Source organism: Maylandia zebra, linkage group LG14 (assembly GCF_041146795.1).
Source record: "Maylandia zebra isolate NMK-2024a linkage group LG14, Mzebra_GT3a, whole genome shotgun sequence".
Taxonomy (NCBI): Eukaryota; Metazoa; Chordata; class Actinopteri; order Cichliformes; family Cichlidae; genus Maylandia; species Maylandia zebra.
Window position 1 is genome coordinate 22,609,960 of NC_135180.1, and position 22,056 is coordinate 22,632,015.

The following is a 22,056-nucleotide window of genomic DNA, read 5'->3' on the forward strand; positions in this document are numbered from 1 at the left end:
AATGCATATTGGTAGAATTTTTTAAGTATTAAATACATAATGGCCTAAAATTATTTCGAACATTTTTTTAAAGAATATCAACTAAAGAATGTGGTTCAAAACATGAATAACACTTATCAGTAAATCAGTCAGTGCATGTGACACTACATCAGCAGAGGATCCATTTAGTTGGACAACCAAATTTCTGACGCTGTATGTTTAGGTTGTGCTGAGCTTCAGTGTAAATTTATGCAAAACATGATTTTGTAACTGCAAAATGTCTTACACTGCTTTATCCTTTTTCATATCTGCTGGTGAAAGTAGTGTGAAGTCATAGTGTGCTGAACAATGGTAATCGTATTTTTGAAATGGGCTGCATTTATATAACATTTTTTAGCTTTCTTTGGAGCAAAAGATTGAGGGGCAGTGGTTGTGTTCAGTGTCTTTCCCAATGACACGTACTTTAACACACAGTGTGGAGGAGCCATGGATTGAACCAGCCACCTTCCCACGACCAGTGCAACCTCCTGAGACACAGTTGCTCAACTTGGTTATGGCATATGTATAACAATTCTGTTTTACTTGTGATTTTAATATGACAGAATACAACCCTGTTTTACAAAAAGTGTAGCTAAAATGTTAATTAAAAGTAGAAGTTAATCATTTACAAATCATTTAAACCCCGTGTTCAACTGAAAATTGGAAAGAGGTGACATCAAATGTTGAAACTAAGAACTTTCCTTTTTCTAAAAAACAGTTTTTGAATTTGAAGGTATCGATGTCTCATGAATAGTGAGGTTAAATCCAGAGTCTTTCACAAATACAGATGGTGAGGGGCACAATGCTCTGTGAATCACTGCCTGGGTAAATAGTTGAACAATTTAAGAACAACACATGTTAATATAAAATGGGAATGAATGCTGGCACTTCATCATTTCCATTACTTATCATAAAAATATTCAGATAATCCAGAGAAGTCACTGAATGCAAGCAGCAAGGCCAAAAACCAGTACTAAATGGACAAGAATTTTAGGCCTGTCAGAGACATAGAGACAGTGAAACAGTTTTGTATTTCTACAGTTATAATCTGTACCTTAAGACTAATTACTGCAATAACTTAAAGTTACTTTTGTGCAGTTTTTTGATGGCCAAAAAGTTGGTGTCTTTATAGTGTCTATGTTTGGTCAAATACAAAAGGAAATGAGATAAGATCTCAGAGTTAAAGATTTCACTTTACTTCAGTTAAACAAACAGTATTTAATACACATATAAACCATCACCTCTGTGATTCCATGTGGCTGGTTGATTTTCTCTGGGTCCTCTGGAATACCACAGTTTAAATACATGTGTATCTTTAAACTGCTATTTTATTGTTACAGTGTTACAGGGAAAAAGTAACAATAAATCACACACACACACACACACACACACACACACACACACACACACACACACACACACACACACACACACACACACACAAACATGGTATAGATAATAATCTCATGTGTAAAGGTGCCATGAATGTAGAGTGTTATATAAATGCTATTCATCCATCCAGGTTAAGACAATGCTAAACAAATTGGCTTCTTAATAAAAGAATCAGACAGCTGAACCGCTCTGACTGTAGCTGTTCAGCTGAAAACTGCTAAAAATATGAAAAGAAAATACCACAGAGGCCCCAAACTGTTGAGCAACCGAAGCCCTACATCAAGCAAGAATGTGAAAACATTTCACTTTCATAACTGCGTCAGATGGTCTCCTCAGTTAGAGATTGTTGTTGAAAGAAGAGGTGATGCAACACAGTGGTAAACATTCCCCGGTCACAACTTTTTTCACAACTTTTTTTTGCTACCATGCCATTTAAATGACTTGGTAAATACACCAGCTTAATAGCTGTAGTTAAGATGAAAGTATTGGACCCCTCTTTCAGAAACACCTGTTGTCATAAACCAGTAACACCAACTTCAAGTGCAGCTCCTCAGTGTGTCTGAGTGTTACAGTGAGAGAAAGGCGCATGTACACAGATTTGTTTTTTAATGAGATATCCATCAACGCTGTGGTGAGGTGTGGTGTAGAATAATATCAGTCTGCTGTTCAGTATCAAATGTGACTTCAGCGCCACCACTGTTGGTAGCTACATGCAGGTGCGCAGCGCACATCATTCCCACTTTCCTCTAGTAGGATATGGAGGCTGCAGCTTCTCTGTTCTCTTTTTCCTCCTCCGGGTGTGGAATTTGCGCTTGCCAATGGAGTTTTCTGTTTCCCCAATGCCACAACTGATCCTGTGGAGAATTTACTTTTACTTTCTAAGTGCACCAGTGTAACGACAAAAAAAGCGATTCATGGAAATTCTTAGGCTGATTTGCATGGGAAATCACGAGCATTTTCATTTCTATTTGAAGTCCCTTGCCTGAAAACCAAATTTGAATGACTTGTATGTCGGGGAATTTTGAAATTTGCACTTGGAGCTCCATCCCATCACCGGATTAAAGAATCTATTCAGTGCGCGTAATACAGCGGTGCCAGTGGTTTTCGTTTGGTCCCCATTTAGTACTTATGGCTCACCTCTCCACCACGGCGCATCATTAGGATACCGGGGGTGGGGCAACGGCAGCCTGTCCCGGTGAGGGGAGGAGAATACAGGGAACAGAGGCGGTACTTTCTCCGCTGCCTCTTTCTCGGCGCTGGAGAGTGTGGGACCAGGGCTGGAGAGACCGCCGGGGAGCATCAGCAGAACCAGTCCAGCACGGAGCCTCGCCTGGCCGACCGCTGCGCCGTGCACTCTTCTTGGGGACTGCACAAAATTCCTGTGAAATATAACTGCTTTTAATGGCATGTGGCTTGTAACTTTACTTCTGCTGTATTCTTTGCAAGAAGGTAGGCTTGAATTGTGTCTCTTCAAGTGTTGCTCATCTGCATGTTGCCCCCTTACCAGTGCAATGCTGAAGTTGTCTGTGCATGTTTGTTACGTTGTCCGGGTGATGAATTGTGCTGGACTAAACGAATTAACGTCTAAAACGAATGACTCAAACTCCAAAATTGCCGTTAGAGGAAGAATTGTAACTTTTTTTTATGTTTGGCGAAGATGCTTTCCTGAGCAGCCATGATTTTTGGAAGAGAACATGATGGCTGATTCATCGCACGTCCTCACTGTGATTATCTGATGATATTATTAAAATGATAAAAAAAATTTTGGTTCAATCGGAGAATAAAATCAACATGCCCTGCCGTCGGATGACAGTAAAGAAAAAGCACAAAGATCTCTGAAGTGAACACTGCCTTTCGTTGAGATGAGAAAGATAACGGCATTTGCATTTTGCATGATGAATATGTGGAGGTGTCGTGAATATGGAGGCTGTTGAATAGGAGGAGAGGCTGATAAGGATCTGCAGGCGCGCGCACGGATAAAGGGGCGACCTCGAGCGCTGCTGCTGGACACAGTTGTAGACTGTTTACTCGCAAAAGTCCAAGGAGGCAGAGGAGTTTAATATATTTACTGACTTTTTTTTTGCTGTCCCGTCGAAGCACAAATAAGATGATAGGGTGTGAGTTTGTGTGCGCGAGAATGCGCACACAAGGAGCTTAGGTGACATGGGAGCGGGGAAGAAGCGGGTCCCTAGAGGTTAAAGAATCTTTTTTCTCAGTTTTTCTTTTTGAATGAACACTGAACTATTGCATAAACATCGTTGTGTGCTGATTGGATGCGGGTGCGAGGCAACAAGGGTCAATACGTTTTATGATAGACGTGTGAACTGGGTATTGACCACTGGCCTTTAATTTGCAGATAATTTGCCCCAGTTGGATAATTAAAATACGATGCCATATCTTACCGTTTATTTTCTTTGGCAAAATATAGGAGTGTCAGCGTGTGCAGGCTCGGTTGTTATCACCCCTGGTCTAATTATTCATCCACCATTTTCTGTGGCACCAGATTTCACTGATTGGCTTCGCTCTAAATACTGCAGATACGAAGTAATGATTCATTTTTCCCTTTAAATTTAAAAAAAAAATCTTCTGTTGTTTGTCTACTAATTTCCAAACACTTCATGAAAGCCACACAATGAAATAATGTGTTTAGTGTTTATAGTAAATGTTCTTTCGTTCCTTTACGCACAGGTCTGTAACCGAATACACGTGATTCTAAACCATTTTAATCTCACAAATTAGAGAGAAGTTGCAAAAATGTCTTTATAACTGTGGGCAGTGCGCCTGTTTCATGCTCATGCCAGTCGCCATGATTGGCCTTGGCAGTGCCCTCTTTCAGGCTGCAGCTGCGGCGAGGGCTTCTGTGCTGTTTTTGTTATATGTAATTGGATTACAGGGTCTATTTCGATTATACAGACTGTACATCGCCCTGTCCCGTGACTGAACGAGATGTGAGTGTGTGCCTGTGTGTATGGTGGAGGGGAGGGGAGGAAGGGTTGGGGGCTGCAAACAGCCACTGGAGCGGAAAGAGTGCTTGAGATGGGAGAGATGTAGATAACGCGGTGGAAAACAAACTTCAATTTTTCCGTTGTTTTTCCTACGCCATGTTCCCATCGTTTTGCACGATCCAACAGTGATTTGTTGTTTTATGGGGTCGCTGAGTGTTTTATATATGTTTGATTTTTATAAAATAAGGGAAAGGGTAGGTCTATTATCATACATGCATATGCATTAGTACTGCGTATTTTGCTGGTTCGGCCGCGCCTCCTAGAATGACACACAATTTGTCTTTTTTATTTTTTATAAACATGATTATGAGGATTCGCTATGTGTTATGATATTTTGCGAGATGTTTAACTTTATCGTTTCTTTCTTTCATTAATTAAACATTCATTCAGTCACTCTTGGCTGTTGGTTTGGCGTCCCCCCCCCAGCACACCTGCACCCATGAGTGCGGAGAGCAGGGGGAGAGAACAGGGATAGACAGATAGATAGATGGATGGATGGATGGATGGGGGGACAGAGGCAGAAGAGGGAGGGGGAGTACAGCCATTCTTCTTTGTCATGATTTGGGAGGCTGCTTGTCATTTTATGGAAATAAGATTGAGACAAACACAGCTGAGGGCTGTGGGGGAATCTTCTGTCAGGCCTGACAGGCCATAATATGGCCCGGGAAACTGGAAAAGGGAAGCCATATTGCAATTAATACATTTAAAAAGAACTGTTAGAAATGGGGCACACGGTACAGAGTGGAATTCGAGGAATTTCGATCAGTATTTATACAATTTTCAAGGAAAACGCCATGTAGTGATCGACATGGACGCGGACTAAGCTCTTGCTATAATTATTTCATCAATTAACATCTTTCCGGTTTTATCCAGTTTTGGTCGACAGGCCTCCTGCAACACACACGTAAAATTAACCGTCTGCATCATGCTGTTCCTCCCACATAGCTACAAAACACGTTGACTTATATATTATTTCAGAACTTTATTTAAACGTGTGTGTTTCTCTTTCTTAACCTTGAGACTCGAATGCAGTGTGTCCCTATCTGCTTTGTGTCTGAGCGCTGTGATATTAAATGATGCCACACTTTTACTGTCTTTACATTCTGACTTGGTGTACGACATATAAAGAGTGTTTCGACACAAGTTAAGTATGGAGAGTAGTTTGGGTATCTCCTCTGGGTATCTGCTAGAGGATCACCTGTCAGTGTTCTCGCCTTCCTTTGGGACACCTTCATATTCTTGAGAGCGGCCTGACCCGCTGATGTGCGCACACCGCGGGGCTGTGTGCAAATTTGGAAACAAAACAGTCACCGACTACTGGAGAAGTGCTTGGAGGGGGAGCCCTGTAATTGCGGTATGAGTCAGACTCTGGTGGCTTCTCGGCTACACCCGCACGATGGACTCGGATGTATTGTTTCTGGACTGGAAAACTTAGCGGCTGATAGAAGTAAGATGCCATCTCTGGAGTTGTTTATTCTGTTTTAATTTATCGATTGATTTCTTCACACACACACACACACACACACACACACACACACACACACACACACACACACACACACACACACACACACACACACACACACACATATATATTACTCCAGAATCGTGGTAATGAAGGACATTCAAAGGTGACCTTCTCCTTTGGCACCCCTTCTGTTTTTTTTAAACCCCTCTAAACACAACATCAGAGGTTATTGCAGTCCGGCCCGACTGGATTTAATTATATGGCTGGAATTCACTTTCCAGTCTATCTGCGACGCACATGTCAAATATCACTTAAATTCTTCCAAGTCACACTTGAGAGCTCCGCGTCTAATTTTCCCGGCTCTGCCTACACAACTTTAAAGTGTTGTCGGAGACACACGGCTCAACAGTTTAAAGCTGTAGGACTGCGTGTCATATTTGGCTGGTTCACTGTCAAATGTCGCTCTGCTCACGTCCATCCGAACGAGCCATTCGGCCTCATATTCAGTCTGAACATTGTGCCATTTTGTGTACTTTGAAACACATGAACCTCGTCGACAAGTTGGTGCGAGGTCATAGTTTCAGCATTACCTGGGGTCTGGACTCCAATCCAAATGATTTCGGTGATCTTTGCTTTCTGTTAAGGATGATGAGGGTATTTTTTAAGTAAACAAGTCACACAGAGATCGACTTTGACGGCTTACACAGGTTGCTCAAAGTCGTGTCCGGTAGCCCGTTTCTCCCACAGAAAGCCATGTCTCATGTCTTAGGACATAAGTAAGCCCCAACCCCAAAATAGCAGTGAAACTACCACAGTCCATAGTAACAATCAACTCTCTTTCACTCCGCCTCTCTCTTGTGTTCTGCTTACTGACAACTTATGGTCCTGTGTCTGAGGGAGAGGAGAAAAAAACACATCACCACAACTCTGACACTCGCTTCAACAGCGGAAATCATCTTTTTGAAGTGTGAGATGTGAATTTTCAAACACCGAAATGGCTGCCTAATATTTCACTGACACTGCATAAGTTGTATGCAGGGCCTTTAACCCCCCACCCCCACCCTGCACCTCAGCGCGCGCGCGCGCGCGCACACACACACACACACACACACACACACACACACACACCACCTATATTCAATCCAGAATTTTTCTTTCTTTTATTAACTGCAATGTTTAATGAAACTATATGAGACACTGTTAATTTTCTGACTGCACACAAAACTATACTGACACATTGCCATGCAGCAATAATCTAAACGAGAGATATCTTAATCTAAACGAGACCCTCCTCTCCATCAAACACGATCGTGTCTTTTATGTTTTGCTTTTTGCATGCATTATCACTGCAAAGACTTGCTTTGGCTATTATTTGACCTGAATGGGTTTTGTGGGCCGTTATCTGTAGTGCTGCATGGATCGCAATATTGAAAATCTACTTGCAATTAAGAATGTATTTATGTGACTCTGCGTGTGTCTGTTTTATGGGGAGAAAGAGTTAAAGAGGGAGGGAGAAGGAGGAATTTATAGCCCTGTTTCTCTGTGCACGTGATGGTATGAATGTGTGTGTCTGAATAAATGTAGACGAGACAGAAAAGGCTGCATTATGCATAGCGGTTCACCATAGGCAATATTCTGGCTTCTCCAGCATACATATTCATACACCAGTTTTATATCAACTGCAAAAGCATGGAAGGAATGTGCAAAATGTATTTAAGTCTATTGCTGAGATGGACTGGAGTAAAAAAGAACCATCAAAAGAGATACATGGACAAAAAGAAAAGTAAGAATTTAAAAAGGGGGCAAAAGGAGAGAACAAATGAGGAAAATATTGAAGGGTTCATCCAGCAGGAAAGATTTTTCACCCAAAATCACTTTGACCTTCTTCATTGTAATCAGTGCATCGAGGCTTGAAGAAGAAAATCAAAATACTGTTCATGAATGAATGAGTGCTGCTTCCTGGCTCCTTATTCCTCTGCTTGGGAAAAAGAAAAAGAGAGCCTGGGGCAGTGAAAGGACTCAGATAACATCTGAGGTTAGATGTTACTCAAATAAAGAGGAAAAGCAAGATTGTTGCACCCCATGTTTTTATATGTCACTTTACACAAATTATTAACAGTTTGTTATAATATTTGATAGAAAGATATTCTTCTTTAGTTTTCCAGTAGTTGTCTGCATTTCATTGACATTTCATTGAAGCTTTGAATTGGAAGTTAGTATATAGTATGTCATGGATCGTGCAGTATAATGCAGCTAACTGCTATTTGTTTAGATCACATTAATTCCTGTAATTCCTGTCCAATTTGAACATCTCACCTGTCAGATATCCTAAAGAGGTCAAGTCTCCAGGGAAGACTTTACTATTGCCCAACAGCAAACAAGAGCTCTTCGCCATATGTCTAATGTATCTGTGTGATACCCATGACCAGTACAGAGTTACTTTTGATAAGTTTAAAGCAGACGCTTCATTTTGGCAGCTATTATGTGTATGTTTTTACTGTTCTGTACTAAGCTTTAAACCATTACTGCCATAAGACCCTTGGTTGCCACTATCATCTTGATGGTCTTTTCTGCTGGAGGCTGTCATTTTTGCAGTGAAGGCCTGGGCTTGCTTTCATGTGTTTTTGCACGTGCGCATGAATGTGTGTGAACTCAGTGACCTGGATTTATACCATAGAATAAAACAATTAGCCCGTTCATCCCATGCTACTAATTTTAAGAGGTTTCCCTCTAAATTTAAGTGAGTTGTTTAAAAAAAATTAAGCCACCTTTGTTGATTCATCATGATTTTGATTTTTTAAGGTTGGTTTATACTTGAACAGGATATCTTGTATCAAAGCTTCACTGCCTAGGGTTCAGGAAGCTCATAAGTGTTCATATACCAAATCTCAGAAGTTGGGAAGTTAATAAATGTCTTGAAAAGGAATAAATGCCTCTAAAGGGCTTCATTTCATGTGTTCATTTATTCATGCAGCACCTTTTTTGGAAATATTTACCTCTTTGACCCTTTAGAAATGATTCAAATACAGCAATCAAAGAAAACCACCACTATATGAGAGTATACCTGTTGGCAGTTTGGGTATCTATCTATCTATCTATCTATCTATCTATCTATCTATCTATCTATCTATCTATCTATCTATCTATCTATCTATCTATCTATCTATCTATCTATCTATCTATCTATCTATCTATCTATCTATCTATCTATCTATCTATCTATCTATCTATCTATCTATCTTTAGCTTCCCCAGATTAATTAAGTAATTAATAAGTAAAATTAATATACTGAACAGAAGGAAAGGTTATAGATTCCAACTCATATTGTATTCTATATCACCATCTTTGTGAAAGTCCAGCAAAGTTTTGGTGCTTAAAATAAAATAACCAATATTTGAAAGCAAAAGTAAATGGCAATAATATTAATAAAAACAACAACAACAAAACTAAAGAGCAAGAAAAAAATGAAATGAAATGAAGCAGGACACAAACTGTTTGTCTCCTTTGATTTTTTGTGATACGCACCAGTGCCACTGCTCTTATCTGGCATTGTTGCTTTCTTTCAGTCAGGACTGTTCTCTCTTGGTGCCCACTGCTGCCAATACCAAGTTATTGCAATGCCAAATGACACTTAGAATTATTATATTTAAAGCAACTTGAATACTAGAGTTTTTCCTGACTGCCACCAAGCTGTAATTTGTTGGTGTAGAGGTGAAGCTCAGTGAAACAGCTCTACTACAGGAGTCATAGGAGTTTAGAGACTTTATACAAACAGTGTTGACAAGGTTAGGCGTGGCATTTCAAAATGGAGGAATAGTCTTCTAGTCATTTAGATCTATTTTAGCCTTTACAAAAACTGTTTTACATGGCAGTCAATGTTCCAGCATCTTTTATTTGTTCTACACCTCATTTTTAGATCCAAATTCATTCACTCATCCTAATCTTTTCCATTTAGTGGCCAGCCTCATATGGCCTCTGTCTACAAGGCCACAAACCTAGAGTTATCTTTCACTGTTGATTTTTTTTTTTTGCAGGTACTATACAATGAATCTCACATTTGAGGATGTGTGAGTTTCTTGATTCTCAGAACAAGTTGTACTTGCTCTCTTGCTTTGCTGTGCATCAGAGCCTCACACTTCTTTTTCTTGGCTTTGGTTAGAGCCAGTTTTTTCTTTTCTGTGAAAGTAGAAATACACACTGTTGTATAAAATATTCAGTTTTCTTGCAATTTCCTGCATGGAATAGCCTTCATGTGTTCAAACAGATATATTCTGATAAGTTTAAGAAGAAAGCTATTTTTTAGGTGATATAAATTAGCCCAACAGTCTTTGCATTTTAGGGATTTTTGTATTAAATATTTAAACAGCAGTGACATTCCTAAGGACACTGCCTTTTAAATGAGAATATAAATATTTTGTAAACATTTCATGTGCACTGAAACTGGCTTGTTATCAGGAGTTTGGGAGACAGATCAAACCTTTGTTGTGAGTTTTTCATGGATAGTAGATTGTCCTGCTTAGTAAGCACCTGTTGTTGAAAAGTGGTGCTCTGTGGGGAGGAACTTTATAGCATGGGTTTCCATGGCTGAGTAGCTCCTGTAGAGATAATGTAAAGGTTCTTCAGTACTTTTGTCCACATAGTGTCCATATGCAACACATACTGTCAAACATTTCCACTAAAATCACTTCATCCCTGCAGCTATGAACTCAAATGCTGTTTGAGTTCATTTGGTAAGACTTTAAGATTAAAGACAACTATGCTACAATTGTGAAGTGCGAGGCGTGTAAGTAGAAAAGCACTGACACGCAAAGCAGGCTATGGTAAACTTAATGTGAGCTGAAGGACAACATTAATCTTATGATGGCAATAGTGAACAATTGCGTAATTATGAATACTTTTTAACCAATACTTAGTACTTTATCATGAAAATATTTTACTTCCAAATAGTGTCACCTGCTAATAGTTTTCTCCTTATTTTCCAAGTATGGCAGCACTTCTGTGTTTATCCCCAGAAATACATAGTGGTGCTCTCCGTGGTGCTGAAAGTGCAGATCAGTAAGCCTAGCAGCCTGTGAAAGTGATTGACATGGATTCAAACGGTAGCATGGATTGAACTTGACCTAAATTCAGATTTTTGAAGAGAGGATCTGCTCCAACAATGACTATCTCCTCTCTGCCGTGCTTGTACACACATACATTTACAGTCACACGCTCTGCACATGCACAAGTGATCGTAGATTTCTGCTGTTGGTTGAATTTGGCATCAAGAGCGGAGGCAGTCATTTAACATTAACCTTTCTCTATCCCTTTCACCTTACCACACACTGAGATGCACGCTCGGTCACTCAGTTGCATCCGAACACCTTTGCACCTGAGAACCTTTCCCCCAACCAGCCACCCATATCCTGTCTACAATATTGCGCTCCTGCCTGGCTCCCTTCCGCTTCACACCCACACACGCATGGAAAAGAGGGAAGTCGGACATCAGCCTCCCACAGCAGTGCGATTACAGAGTGGATAGACTATGTGTGTGTTAAATGTGAAAGGAGATTATGTGGGTTTAACTCTCTGTGTCTGGCATACAGATTTCAATCACGTAACATCGCCTTTCTTTAATGTGGCAGGAAAAGACAAGGTTTATGTCTTTTGAGGGGTATCTGGAGAGGGAAAAGGAATGATGGGAAACAGAAAGAAAAGGAGGAGTTATCGCTCAGATAAGAGAAAGGAAGGCAGGTAGATGCATTAGGTGGCAGGCAGCAGACAATTGAGAGTGAAAATCACCTTACGTCAGTTCAGGCTAATCCCTGCATTTTACTTTTGAGCCTTTTCTCATGTGACCCATCCTATTTATGTCATGTTATTAATGTCATTACATGTTACTATTTATACTAGACAGAAAAGATACAAAAATAGCCTTTATAACATCCCTTCCTTTTTTTTTCTTACCATGCATTCAGATGTTAAAAAAGCAGCTAGTCAGCCTTTGTGTTTCATTTTATAGCTGGCTGCTAATGATATCCATTGATATAGAGGATCTGTAAAAATTAGAGCCTAAGTGACATTGGATAGTGTCTTTATATCTCCATTGATAGCTAACACCCTATTTTCTCCCAGCACACAGAGAATTAAAGAGACAGGGCTAATCCAGGCATTGTTGACAAAATCCAGGAAAAGGGATTAATTAAGTATCATTGTCTGAGAAGAAAATACTCTGGCTTGGGGCATAGCGTCTTCCCCTGGCCTCCAGCCAAGCCGAGCTCAGCACTTCTATACACTCCTCTACACCCCTCTTCCCAGTTCCAACAAACACACAGAGAAACAGAGATCTTAAAGGATGCCTCATTGCTTTATAGCTGACGAGGGCGTTGTGCGAAAGAGGATATTTGGTGGTCTGCTTCCCCTTAGGAAAACTTAACTCTTCATCTGTGCCACAAAAGTATTGATATACAGCAAATTACTATGCTACCCAGCATAAATGCACACACATACACATATGCAGCACTTAGCTTTCACACCACAAATGTTTATACATTTTTCCCTCCAGAAAAGATAACAGTGGTGGCGGGGTCATCTTATGTAACCCATTTTTTTTCCTGTTGAGAGGCATGTTTCTAAAGGACTACCTGTTTACACATATTCGATTATAGATCTCAGAGGATTTCGTATTGGATGAGATTTATGTCTGCCTTTTGGCAGACAGTGAGGAAGTTTTTTGAGTTAAGGTGACCTAGGAGCCTGTAGATGCTTTCTTATAGGTTGAATGCAAATGCATGTAGGTTTATGTTTAATGTTTGACTGTATCACACTGATTTAGTTAACAGACCTGTAAAATATTGTAAATACATCTCTAGAATGCATTAGGCCTGAAAGAGTAACATGGATGTTCACGATGCACCTCTATCTATCTATCTATCTATCTATCTATCTATCTATCTATCTATCTATCTATCTATCTATCTATCTATCTATCTATCTATCTATCTATCTATCTATCTATCTATCTATCTATCTATCTATCTATCTATCTATCTATCTATCTATCTATCTGCTTAGTTTTTCATAATAATTGTAATTATAATTTTTTAAAGTCAAAGTTTAAGTTGCAAAGTGAACAAGTACAATTAATATACTATATATTTCATTATTAATGCACTGGCTGTCTGTTGCAGTTTATCATGCTATGCAACTTTATTCAGTCTCCTTGGTCCTTGATTGTGCACATTCTATATTGGGCGTGAATGTTGTCTCTATATCTGACACATATCAGCTATTTAACTCTGTCTCCCCTTCTCTCATCCTAACAGTCAACAGTGAGGATGTTGTCTCTACGCGGCTGTACTTTGTGAACGCCTCCCTGCAGCGGGTGACCTTCTCCAGCTCGGTGGGGGTGTCCCTGCCCTGCCCCGCGGGTGGCGCCCCCCATGCCGTCCTGCGCTGGTACCTGGCTGCCGGAGACGACATTTACGACGTGCCCCATATCCGCCACGTGCATGCCAACGGCACCCTCCAGCTCTACCCTTTCTCCCCCTCCGCCTATAACAGCATTATCCATGACAACGAATACTTCTGCACTGCTGAGAACCAAGCGGGCAAGATTCGAAGCCCCAGCATCCACATCAAAGCAGGTGAGGGCTTAAAACTGAATGGCCAGAAGGACACTTTAATTCAGGAATGTTACTATGTTTCTTACTTACCAAACCAGCAGACTATTACCTTTTTTCTTCTTTATATGTATTTAGAATATATTATTGATGTCAGTGTTATTGTATTTAAGGTCAGTTTTAAATGTACATTAAAAGTACTGGTCCACCTACATGTTACACATACAGCAGCTGCTCATGGAAAGTCATGCTACGAAGCTCCCAGTGTGCAGTTTTTGTACTGATGTTAATGCCAAAGAAGGTTTGGAGCTCTGCAGTTACTGAGTCAGTGGAGTGGTATCAGCTTTTACACACTATGGAACCTCAACACTTGGCAAACCTGATCTGTAACTTTACATGACCTTCGACCTCATGGCCAAGTGGCAGCTGTTTCTAAATGCTTCCACTTTGTGAAAATATCACTTTGTAGAATCATGCGATATCTAGGAGGGAAGAAATTTCACAAACTGACTTGTTGTAATGGTGACATGTTATTATAGTACCACATTTCAATTCAGTGAGCTCCTATTCAAAGATTAAGAGGTGCAACTTTTGTCATATCATGTATGTTCAGGGCAGGTGAACTAACTAACCTTACCTTTTCATGCTTTTCTGGCCCGGTAGTTGTTGCCGTTATTAAAACTAACATGGAGATAGAAGTATTTTGTGTCCACTGTTATGACCATGTTATGACCATCATAACAAAAAGACTTTTTCGTTCATTTCTAGACTGACTTTTTTTTTTAGCTTTACTATAGAAAGCCACTACTGGACTCTTTCAGTGATTGGATACATTTTCTGTAACAAAAAAAAAGAGAGGTAGCAAAACTTTTTCAGGTGAGGTACTTCAAGTTTTGAAAAACAAATTCTTGTGCCACCAAACTGGTCGAGTGCAGTGCGTTGGAATATGACAAGAAAACTGATCTTCATGTTTTAAATTTGTTGAGGGCCCATTGGAGACCACTAAGGTTATCAATAAAATAATATTATGTGGACATTCTGAAAATTTTCACTTCACTAAATACTCACCAAAAAATGTCCAAGTGCCAAGCTGGAGGCAGTTTTTTTTGGCACACATTGAAGTGATCACAAAAACAACATAGCCACAGCCAGCATCTGAAAATATGGTCACACAAACAGCCCACAGTCATATTGTCATTTTAAACCAAAAACTTTTCTCGGTGGGGCTTAAGTAGCTCCGAGTGCCCTGACACACATGCAGGCACAGAGACAGTTGGTTTGGTGACCTGTCCACACTCCCTGCCAAGGTCAAAGCTGGAGAGAGGTGCTGAACACACCGAGGAAAGGTGTTACTGATCTTTTAACACTTGCACGGTGACACACACACACACACACACACACACACACACACACACACACACACACACACACACACACACACCACAAAAAGTAAAAAACACATGCACATGACCTCATGTGATACACACTTTATACAATAGATATGCACGTTTGCATGTTAATGCGCATGTACACAAACACGGACCCACACATGCACGCGCACACACAAACAAACACATACCAACATGCACACCAGCCTGCGAATAGCTCGTGCCAGCAAGCCTCCTGTCTCCCAGTCTCTCCATCTGTCCATGAACTGGAAAGTCCCCTAACTACACACACACACAGGCTAACACAGACACACACACACACACACACACTGAAACACAGGCTCAGCCATTTTCCTCAAGCTGGCTCATGGTGTTTAGTCGCCAGCTCTTTGTAAGGGTGTTTGGCAGGAAAGATTTTGGAGTGAGCTAGACACATGAAAAGATGTGAAAAGAAATCCTGAAAAAAAAGTAGATTTTTAGGTCATGCTAATAGCCAGTGAGGCATTTTGACTGTGTTTATCAATTCTACCTGAAGAGAGAGTCAGCAGTTCCTTAGCACACACGTATACCAACAAAATCATTCTCCAAAATGCTGCTGGATCATCTTCCTCGCGACCACTAACACAAACACTCTCATATGTGGTCCCCAGAGGATGACAGTCCCTTCAGCGTGAGAGTGACCTTACAGCCAGTCTCTGTGCTGGGATGACCTTCCCTCCCAAATAATTACAACAATTAATCAATTAAATGCTGAGGCAACCACAACTCCACAGCTCCATAACCAGAGCTCACATGCATGTGTGTGCCTCATTACCCCTAGAGTTGTACACAACACACAGGCTCGGTTACACTCACACAAAATCCTGTAGTTGCCATGGGCGACAGAGGCGTGAGCGCTAGGGTGTGGCATGCCCTGTCTCAGGTGGTGCAGGAGAATGATGACAGCTGACAGCTCACAGTGTGACACCCCCCCCCCCCCCCCCTAAAAAAATTCTCTCCCACTTCCCCCTGCGTCATTCTCCCCCTCTCTCTCTCGCTTCACATCTTCACATCTCCCTTTCTCTCTTTATCCCTCCCCCTCTTTCTCACCCTTTTCTTTGCATGCTGATTGTGGTCCAATAATAGCTCAAGCACCTGTCTGGATAGCTCTACATTTATGAAAATCAGTATGTGGGCTGCTTGTTTTCCTGTATATGTTTTTGTTTGGGTATCTCATTTTGAAAAATCTAGTTTTCTCTGTGCATTTTTCACTCGAGTGTAACGCCAGTCTATTGCACGCAACTATTTTTGGTAAAACAGTTTGATACATTCTCATATCCAGAGGCAACTGAAAGGCTATTGATATACGTATGTTTAAACTGGAGTGTGCATGGCAACTTGAGTTTCATCTTCAGTTTGATCTGTACTTACTGGAGGGTTAGGCGCTTAACCCAGCGGTCGTAGGGGGAGATGCAGGGTACACCCTACCCAAGACAGAGAGATGCACATCCACACCGACAACCAATTTAGAATCACCAGTTAACTAAACAAAAATTTCAATATTATATTATAAATGGTATAATTTGTTGAATTCAACTCTGACCAAAAAAGAAAACCTTTTTTCATGACTGTACTGTATATCTATCTGTCTATCCGCCTAGCATTACCTTAGCTTCAGTTCAAAACTTAAAAATATCAAGGGACTTTCTCATAAAGCAAATTTAGCATTTTTCTCTGTCTGTTAATAAACAAAAGACCCAAAGGACATTTGAAGGATAGAAATTTAAAACAAAATTGCAAAAAAACATCTGAGAGTTTTGTTTTTTGCTCACATAACACATCTTTACAAAAACTTGGTATAATGATTTGGGTAGACCTGTTCGGTGAGCCCCACCCTATCTCCCCTTTGTTCCACCTAAAACACACAAACCTACGTAGGACAGGGCCAAGGCAGCAGGTGTTTAGATCTATTTCTTCTATCTGCCCTCCTCATATCTGTCTGAACCTGAACCTGATAGACTGCTTTTTTTCATCCTTTTCAATTCAATAATGCAACCCACATCCATTCATTTCTCTTGTATTTCATTATACTTCCCCGTTTCTATCCTTTCCCTTTGCTGTGTTTTTAATGCTCGCTTTATGAATAAGTAAATGCAGTATTTGGTTTCTCCGTCGTTAATTATTGAAGCGACAGTGATACAGGACTTGCCTCCCAGTGCGCCCAGTCGCCCAGACCCATGTTTTAACTTGTATCTAGGCAACCAGGCTGCATATAGTCAGGCATCAGTAACATCCTAATGATTCTGCTGCGCATGCGATGAGGGGGAGTGCAATTTACACACAAATCAGTTGGGGTACCATTTGCATCATGTCACAAGGCTTAAGAGGATGAATATGTAATGGTTTTTTTCCTCTCTGTCTTTCATATTTTCTAAGAGAAACGTGTGATAAATGACAATGCTATCACAACAGCTGCCTCTTAGTGGGGTCGGTTACATAGATGGGTCCAAGGGCATGTCGCCATACATGGCTTGATTGACAGATTTTAATGGGGTAACGAGTGGTTAAACAACACTTTCTTAAAAGGAATCAAGTGTAGGGCAAGGTGGGATCACTGACAGGAAGTACAAACCCGAGGTGACCTTGACTGGTTTAGCACCTCTGCTGTATTAAAATGTGACCACTGTCATCATCACGCCAAACATTTACAATCTGCCAAGCCGATTTTAAACACTCTATGAGAGGCTCAGTGGGCATTGGGGATTTTACTTGCTATTGACGAGAGGCAGCAGGGTCAGTCAGAGAGTAAATAAATGATTGAAAGAATTGGCTCGGCCACAACAGCCGAGGCCACTCTGTCGATCCAGGGTATCGATCTGAGGTAGATGGCTTCAGTGAAAAGCAAGGGCTGTTTAAATGAAAAACTGAGATTAGGACCTGATTGGAATTAATTGTGTTTTAGTTTTGATTTATTTACAAATTAAGCTTCAATTCACATTAGCCACCCGTGAGTTAGGTGACCAAGTGAGAAACAATAACCAGGCATAATTAAGGTCCAAAGTGGCATGGTAGTGCCATAATTGTCAGTGTCAAGGCTCAATAGCCAATATGCATCATCTGTTTTTGGCAGGATCATATATATGTCAAAAAGTGACATTTCCATGGTGTTGACACAGTCTGCCCCAGTCTTAACTCCTTAACAAGGCCCAAGGATTAGATGAACATGGATAAAGTAGGCTAGTGTGAAAGAAATAGACATGGTGAGACAAAGAATCAGGAAATTAAACATCGAACTTTAAGGTGAAAGACTCCCCACCGTTTGGACAAGGACACTGGCTTTGGTTCCAATGGGTTCCAGTGACAGTGGCGGCTGGCATAAAGCATTATTAATGACCAAGGAAACTGGCCTTCAGGCTAGGCGTTAATTATATCACTGGAGAGCTGGGGGAGAGCGAACACATAGGAGTGCAGGGCCACTCCCTCTGTTGTGTGTATGTGTGTTTTACATTGTTAAGTCATTACTGCCCTCATTTCTAAAGAGAGCCCGCATTGATAGATTGCTGGAAACACTCCCTAATATCAGCCTTTCTGAGACCCTTTCTGACTTCTGTAACTTTGTTTTTCTGTTCGTCTTATTCAAGTCAAATTGTGTCCAATGTGAATTGTCTGTGTTGAAAAATCTGGCAACATACCTTTAAACAAATGAGATGAAGATAGCAGCCAAGGCCACACAGTTCAGTTTATAAAACAGCTCTGTTTATTCGCTCGAGCTAGCATGTCCTTGAACTACCTGTCTGTCCTTCTTACCAGAATAATCCATTAATTTAATTTCACTTAATTTATTTAATGAAAATTTATGCTCTGATTCAGCATTTCACATTTTTCACCAATCAGGCTATTGCTACAGGCTAGTGTTTTCATCATTAAGCCTGTCTTAATCGCCACCATCCTTTCTGTACACTGGCACAGATTCACAGTTTAGTGCTCTGCATGCCATGTGCAGAGGGTGTGTTTTTGATGCCCTGGCGCCTGCATGTGACAGTTCCATCGGCTCTGTGCAACCCTCCACTCTTTGCCGTCTCATAGCATCTGTGGCGTTGTTCTTTAAAAGGCCAGCAGCAACTCGCTACGTATCCCCTTCAACACAGCTCCGAGTCGGTCCTCCTTACAATTGCCCCGTGATTTTTAAAGCTGTGGCTGAACAGTGAAAAACATGCTTAATGTGGCTGAACAGAGCACCAGACAAGGTTATTTACTCACCCTGCTTTAAGTATTTGTCGAACAGGACAGATGTCAGCTGTGAATTGTCAACATGTGAAAAAAGTATTTGAAAAAAATATTTGTGTTTTTTCGTTGTTGTTTGTTTTAGATGTATTACTATTTTTTATACCACTGCTTAAAATCAGGACTATCACTATATCCGAATGCCAATTCTTGATAATAATGACTAAAAAAATGATCCTTTAAGTTCAGTTAATGAATTCTGATTCTATAGAGAGCAACTATAAAGAATAATAGAGAATAAAGAATATTATAATAAAGAATTTCCACACATTTAAGATATATTTTAGGTTGTAATTTCCAATACCTAAAAGTATTCACCACCAGCATTGTTAGCTCAGTGTTCCACATTCCTTGTTACTTTTCTTAAAATGTATTCATTACCTTAATTAATCTCCAAAATAAGTAATTTGTTATATTATTTGTCGCGCATAATTACCTACAGTTCTATAAACTGAGGCAAAACAATATCCTAGTAAGGACAATCATACAATCTTACTTTTAGTGTTTACATTCAAAGTTGAAAACCATCTGAAAGCGACGTCCCCATGTTCATCACAGCAATTCTCCTGCAGGAACATGAACAGGTAAAAATACAGACTCCTGGATGTAGTTTGTACTTTTACTACTACATTCTTATTTTTTGGGCAATAAAAACCAACGCAATGCCTGAATCTCTACTTCTAAAGATGTAGACTTTGCCACCCTTTTCCTAAAAACTAAAATTCACCAGCTGGGCCAACGTCCTCATTTTAGGTTTGACAGCGTTTTAGTAGGTAAAGGTGAATGCTTGGACATGAATTGAGCTGCGGTTTGGGGAAGGCCTTGACTGGCGATGGCTCCCGGGCCTGGCAGATCCCCGTGCACTAAATAGAAGTGAAGAAGTTAAAGAATTGAAAACAAAGAGGGAGGGTGGGGCACGTAAACGAGAATAAACAGCTTGTAGAACTGGGGGAACCTAGATGACAACCGGAAGGAGCGTGTTTAGAGGTCCCACTCCTGAAATTCCGATACTCCAATTAGATGTGAGAAACATTGCAGTTAACTAAAATAAAAGTAAAAACTAGACTTTTGAAGACAAATGCAAATTAACTGAAATGATATTGTGAATTTGGAAAACCAAAATAGAAGTGAGTTTTAGTATCTGTTAGTCTGCTAAAAAAAATATTATTACAACATTCCCAATGAGACATTGATGGATGTGTTTATTGAAACTCTGGATGTTTACAAGATTACGAGGTAATGCTTTCAAAAACTTAAGTGTTTTTATTTTAATATTGATACTTATTTTCCTAAATCTTACCTCTGACATAAGCCCTTTATAAGATAATAATTAAAGAGACTAAACTAAATTAAACTAAACATCCATCCATCCATTTGCTTCCACTTATCCTTTTCAGGGTCGCGGGGGCTGCCGGAGCCTATCCCAGCTGTCATAGGGCTAAACATATTTTAAAAAATTACTTTGAATGAAATTAAATGGAATTAAAAATGAAAATAAAAATGAAAATAAGAATAAAAAACTAATTAGGAAATTAAAAAAACAACAACTATGGTTACTCTGGATTTCAGTACAAGTGCAGGAAGAAAAAGTCCTGTTTGGTGTTTTTATTGTTTCTGTTGATGCATCCTGTAGAGAACTGAAAGAACCTTTATAACAACATAATTGCAAATGTAATGTAATTACTGAATTTAATGCAATACAGTAACATGTTATTGAAAAGTGTAATGTGATTACAGTAGCACGTTACTGTGTAACATGTTACACTAAATACCAGTATGTACGGTAGACAGTAAAGAGAAACACAACAAATGATATTACAAATATATTTAATTTTATGAATTTAGTTCCTTAATTTAAAAGGAAGAATAAATGTTTTCAATGAAAATGTAACAGATTATTATCAGATTATCTTTACCTTGTGTTCTTACATTGTAATTACATATTGCCTTTACGTGTCTGAACTCTATTATAGAGTATCCCAATCTTTTTATGATTTGGCTGTATGGTAGCCCTCCTGTGGTACTTTGCTTGACTAAACATTATAAAGACTTTTGTGGGCTGTTGACAGCCTTTGTGGACTAAATTGTATATAAAAAGCTATTTGAGAGATGTAGATTTGATTAAATTAAAGCATAAAAGTAAACTATACCTCTCATATCACAGTTTGTGCAGACTCCCAATTTATGATATCAGCATTCATCTGTCATTTTTAAATATCAGTATTAATATCAGATTGAGGTTTATTAAACTGAAGTGTCCACTGTCACTCTCACCCAGTGTACATCTAGTGACTAATATCAACTCTTTTCTTCACATACCAGTGTTCAGGGAGCCCTACACAGTCCGTGTGGCCGACCAGCGCTCCATGCGGGGTAATGTTGCCGTGTTCAAGTGCCTCATCCCCTCAGCTGTCCAGGAGTATGTCAGCGTTGTTTCCTGGGAGAAAGACACCGTCGCCATTGTCCCTGGTAGGAGATTCAGCCACTCATAATCAATGATTCATCAAAAAGCCCAAACTAAGACTGCAGACAAAAGCTTCAGGTTCATTTTCCAAGTTCATGCTCACTCTGTTTGTGTCTGTGGTTAATAATGGAAAGCAAATGATCTAATCTCATTCCACTACATAAATGGAATATTTGCAGGTGGAGAAATAAGAATTTTCTCTGTTATTGCAAATGAAGTCCAAGCTTTAAATCCAGGGATGTTTTTTTGTTTGTTTGTTTGTTTGTTTGTTTTTTTAAATGTGGTTTGCTTTCAGAACGTAATGGACTTTCTTGTGATTGTTGATTTCTCTTTATCAATAATAATCAATCTATTTGTGTTTATTTGTGTTGCTGGTACTGGTCCCAGTGAGAGAAGATGACAGAATGCCTCATTCATTCAAAAATAAGGCTGATGAAATGGCCTTTGCCTGACACAT

The 22,056-nt window shown here is 39.9% G+C and overlaps 1 protein-coding gene across 2 annotated transcripts in view; it reads left to right on the top strand.

The window, feature by feature from the left end:
- The first annotated feature begins 2,608 nt into the window (after window positions 1-2,608).
- Window positions 2,609-22,056, top strand: part of dscaml1 (Down syndrome cell adhesion molecule like 1) — a 97,846-nt gene continuing 78,398 nt past the window's right edge. For both annotated transcript variants that reach the window (XR_013092959.1, XM_004543683.3), the window contains exons 1-3: window positions 2,609-2,859; window positions 13,188-13,508; window positions 21,458-21,604. Coding sequence is in view for 1 of the 2 variants with exons in the window: in XM_004543683.3 (XP_004543740.1) it covers window positions 2,817-2,859; window positions 13,188-13,508; window positions 21,458-21,604 (511 nt within the window). In the remaining variant the exon portion in view is untranslated. The remainder of the gene's footprint in view (window positions 2,860-13,187; window positions 13,509-21,457; window positions 21,605-22,056) is intronic.